The sequence below is a fragment of the Vigna unguiculata genome, chromosome 9, assembly GCF_037176805.1.
Source record: "Vigna unguiculata cultivar grain cowpea cultivar isolate G323 ecotype 2 chromosome 9, ASM3717680v1, whole genome shotgun sequence".
NCBI classification, from domain to species: Eukaryota; Viridiplantae; Streptophyta; class Magnoliopsida; order Fabales; family Fabaceae; genus Vigna; species Vigna unguiculata.
The window spans coordinates 34,239,180-34,244,148 of NC_140800.1; the positions used below are offsets into that span (position 1 = coordinate 34,239,180).

The 4,969-nt window shown below is 36.0% G+C and overlaps 1 protein-coding gene across 4 annotated transcripts; it reads right to left on the minus strand.

Annotated features, from left to right (window-relative positions):
• Positions 1-3,662, minus strand: LOC114196186 (protein IQ-DOMAIN 21-like). Of its 4 annotated transcripts, none has more exons than XM_028086747.2 (4): positions 3,251-3,662; positions 1,746-2,090; positions 1,065-1,436; positions 1-923 (listed from the first exon to the last, which is right to left on the minus strand). In XM_028086747.2, the coding sequence occupies exons 1-4, from the start codon at positions 3,338-3,340 to the stop codon at positions 300-302; spliced, it is 1,431 nt and encodes a 476-aa protein (XP_027942548.1). In that variant the 5' UTR covers positions 3,341-3,662; the 3' UTR covers positions 1-299. The 4 variants fall into 4 exon arrangements, with proteins under 4 accessions (XP_027942548.1, XP_085522262.1, XP_027942547.1 ...); XM_085666136.1 differs by having other exon boundaries at positions 1,746-2,057; positions 3,251-3,661; XM_028086746.2 differs by having other exon boundaries at positions 1-926; positions 3,251-3,657.
• Between the last annotated feature and the right edge of the window lie 1,307 nt (positions 3,663-4,969).

Below are 4,969 nucleotides of genomic sequence, written 5' to 3' on the forward strand. Positions count from 1 at the left end.
TTCAACACAAATAAATAGCGTACATTTTTTCAGTGAAAACAGAACACTCATGCAAATATATTAGTTCCCTTTAGGTAGAACAAAATTCAAACATTTTCTTAACAACATGGGTTCCTAGACATTACAATCCCAGTTTTGGGGTGTTTCAGGATGAGGGATTATATTGTTCATGACACGACAACAACACGACACATTAAAGCACCATTGCATGTCAAAGACCAAAGTTCAGAGCATGCTATTATTTAGAAAAACATGCTATTAATTATTAGGATCTTAGAAAAATAAATTAATTAACAAGGTCAAGTCCAACCACCGGTTCCAAGGGGAAGGGCCCAATCCTCAATGTGAACATTATCCGGGCTGCTACTTGAAATCCGTCTAGATTGGAGGCGAATTTCATTAATTTTTGGGGTTGGACTTCTTGGGAACCCATGAGCTGCAGTGGGCCCACCAGAGCTAGATGAGTCACAGCCCAGCCCAAGAGCAGAACTTCTCGTCGTGGACGAGTTCCAGTGAGGCCCAGGTGAGCCCCTATGCTTAAACAGGCCTTGATTACGGGCCTTGGCCTTTGCAGACTGAGTTGGGGCCATGTAGCTAGGTACACCTGCACTGTGGTGGCGCTGGTGGTACCTATTGGATATGGGGCTTGTGTCAAAAGATTCTCGGTGGATGAGACCCATGTTAGCATGAGCTGAATCCAGAGTTGCAGCCATGTCAATTTCTACTGTTTTCTCTTCAGACATTTCATCAGTGGTGGAAGTTGCAGTAGCAAGAGTTCTATAAAGGCTCTCCCGTGACCCAAAGTGCCTTGAGTTCTGTGATTGTGATAACATCCAGCGTTCCAACCAGTTCCAATCCATTTGGGCTCTTTCACGCTCATTGCCATAGCTTCCAATATCATCATCATTTGGATTTTGCTTCTGCTGCTGCATACAAAATCATCAAGACATCATGGTACATTATTGAAAAACTTAGATACATGTTCCTTAAAGATCGAACAAAACTACTTCATAATTTTGGTGCATGTGGGTTATGTGCTCTCTTGGAAGGACAAAAGTGAATACCTGGCAGTTGAAAGCGTAAGCCAGAGCCCTCTCCCTCTTCATTGCAGCTTCATGTTTCCTCAAATTATCCTCCTTAATCTGTTGGCTACTTTGGCGCCTGTTGTCCCATGTATCCATGTCTAACATTTTGATGGGGCTCAAAAGAGAATTAGGTTGTTGTTGTTCCTCTAGTCCTCTTTGCACCTGTTCCTCAACTCTTCTCTGAAACTTCTCTTGAGTCAACTGGAGTCTTCGAGCTCTTACTCTTGCCTGTACTCGGACTAACGCATGCATGCATCGCATTGTCATCTGCGCTTGCTTTCTCACATTGTGTCCCCTCACAAGCGCCTGCAGCCTCACCAATCCCTTCAAAGCCCGCAAAGCACGTCGAGCCTGCACAATTCATAATTTTGTGTTTTCTTTAGTTTTCTGCTACACTGAATTCAATTAATATCTCAATAAGTTCATCATTTATAATCATAAATCAGCGAGAACTTCGATGTTTTAGTAGAGGAATGCGATCATATTGTACTGCAAGTGTCATTCATGCAATTATAAGGGGTGGGTGGCGTATCTGTGGTCCATACCAAACCAATTAAGTCACCTGCTACACTCTGATATGAAACAATTAACATGAACTTCACCCAAAGTAGACAAGAACTAATTACGCGGTTTGTAAGAGAAAGACAAAGGAGGACATACTAGGTAACCTCTGTAGTATGATTGAATGAGTATCGCAGCTCTTTCTTCCGTGGATTGGCGTCCATAACCGGCCAATCTCACAACTCTAGCGGCCGCTTGAGCAGCTGCTACGGCGGCTTCGGCAGCGGCGGCAGTTGCTGCTGCAAAGGCAATAGCATGGGTTCTGTCTTCAGTCACCGGTGTTGACGTGGCACTCCCTTCATAGGTAATATCAGGAGAACTCTCGGCGGGAAAATGCTCCAGGGACACCTCCTCTGGCGCCTCCTCCTGCTGCTGCTGCTGCCGCCATTGGTCTTCCTTCTTGTTGTCTTTCTGAAAGTGGAAAATCCCAACATCAACCGTGTCCTAATTAGCAATCATTTGGAAAAAATCAGGGAGTAACAAAACATCAAACAGAATGTGTGCACTCAATTAACATGATGGAGATCTGACATGGGAAGCACATGAGGGTGGAGATGGATGATGTGATGGGTTGGGTGATATGATAAGTATGTGACACGAATACTAGTAAAATTATTTGATACATGTTCACATGACAGGGGACCATATATGCGCATAATTACACACTGTATAGGGTCGATGGTCCTAAGGACCAGGTCGCTCACCCCTTTTATGTGGAAGCACAAAAGACAACAGCAACAACTAAGAATTCCGCTTACTATACATACGAAGGAGCTATTAGCCTTCAATGTGAAAGGTAGAACGCAGTGATAGCATTAATTATGCTGCAGTTATGCAGTTTCTACTTTCTTCTATGTTTGTTGGGGATTGAGTAAAAGGTCATGATCATGACTCGTGCGTGACTTATTCAATAACTTCGAAGCTCAATCGCTATTAATGACCTAATACACACAATTAACTCCACCTATTTAAGATACAATAAATAATCCCTCCAAGGTTAACCACTGTGTTTTTATATAATTATAAATGATTAACCTAATTAAGACCTAATAGTTTTAAAACTACGGATTAATAAATTAGAACAATCTTATTACGGTAATCGGATGCACACATATTCATCAAAGTTAACCAGATTAGTTTTTAACATAACATCAGATGAAAAAGTCTCCTCTAGGAAGAATGAAACATTCTTAGAATTTCATCGTATGATAATCAATACCTTAAACTAGTCTTCAAATAATGTTGTTGGAAAAAGAAAAATAAAATAGAATCAGTTGGTTAACTCCCACCCTCTGTCTTCCATCGCGATAAAAGGCAACAAACATGATATCATAATCTTTCAAAAAAAAATCCATTGTAATTGATTCTGGAAATCTTCAAACAAACAGTGAAAAATGGTAATGATTCTTTTGAAAAAAAAAAGGAAGAGGCATGGCGAGTGCTTCATTATACTTATGGAACTCCAATGAAAATCGAGAATCGTAGTTCAGAAAAACCAGTTTAGAGACGAATGAAAAAGAAGAAAACAGAAAGAATAGAAAAGTACAATGTGATAAAAACTGCGAATAGAAAATAATTGTGAGAAAAGAGAGGGAACGGGTAACCTTCTTCTCCGGCAGCGGCGAGTCCTTATTGGAAGAGGATTTGAAAACTTTTTTGACGGAGGAAAACCAGCTGGCTCCTTTCTTCCCCATGGTCGAGGAAAGGATCTGGTTCTTAAGCCGCCAGAGGCAGCATCATCATAATCATCACGTGCATTACAAATTCAGACACGCCGGAAGGAACATCACAGAGTGATTTGTTTCCATCCTAAGTTTTGAATGGAACAACCAAAAACATCCTAGGACACGACACGTTACGCGGGGTGTTATGTTATGAAGTGGTGTTTGGACAATACTTGGGCTTTTTGAGATTCATGAGAGAGGAGTGGTTGTGATTCAGAAGAGCTGAGAGGAAAAAAAAAGAAAGAAGGGATTGTGTGAGTGAAAGAGACAGATTGTTAGTAACCGTATTCACTAAAGTGGGAGAGAAAAGAGAATCTAGGTAGGAGCAGAAAAAATAAGATGGGATTTATAATCTTAATTAATGTTATTAATTCAACTTTCTCCTCCTCGATTTACAAACAAGCTACTTCATTTAATGCTGTCTGAATAATTAAACTTTTTTATCTTTTTATTTTTTTTATTTTGTCTTTATTTTCATTTTAAAATTATATTAAAATGATCAAAAAAGTAAATATTTTTCTTAATTTATATATTAGAATCTTAATCAACTATTAAATAAATGGTTTGCGGTCAATGTTTACTTACTAATACAGAAAATTCATTTTTGCAATACGTCACATTTATTCATTAAATTCACTGTTTTAGAATCGTGCTATTTACTTAACTCTTCATAACACTTATTTACAGTGTAATGGTCTCAAATATATAAATGAATCTATATTAATGAATAAATAATTAGAAATTAATATATGAAATCATATTAAACATACAAAGTTTAAATAGAAAATAATTACAAATTAAAAATATTTCATGTTTAATTACATTCATAAGTTTAAATCAACGTTTTAACAATAACATCAAAATTATTATTGTTATTTTTATTCATGTTAAAATTATTTTAGGTTGATGTTATTTTTTAAGAAAAAATTTAAATAATATTTTTTTGGACAAATTTTATATTGGTTTAAATCGTATTATATTCAATTTTTTATTATTTCAAATTTTGATGAATCTTTTAAAAGAAATTTATTGAGAATGACAATGAGTCTTGAATCTAATCTATGTAAAATATAAACATGATTTTTAACTCAAAATCTTAAGACAATGTATTAATAGATTTTATTTCTTACAAGATACTCAACTTTTTCATTCATACAAGATATGTGATTTAAACTCACTTTAATTTTCAACAATCTCTTTCACAAGGGTGGATCCCTTTAACATCGACACATTCCCCTTATAACATCGACTCATTCATATTGTACATGTATAGTCACTCACCAAGACAAACAAGATTTGATACCACTAATGAATTTTTCTAGAGATCATCGAGAGACAATACCAATAAAAACCTGAACTTAACTCACATAAACTTTAAAACAATAATTTTATGGATCTTCTTTATCATGATATGTTCAACTTATTTATCTGAGTCAATTACTTTATCTCTTTATATTTGTTGTTAGTTCAATTAAACTTTTTAGTTCGATGAATTCCTTTAATTTAATTTTCAAAACATTGATAAATATAAAATATTATCTATTAAATGCTACTTTATTATGAATACAAAATTAAAAATTGTATTTTAAAAAAAATGTA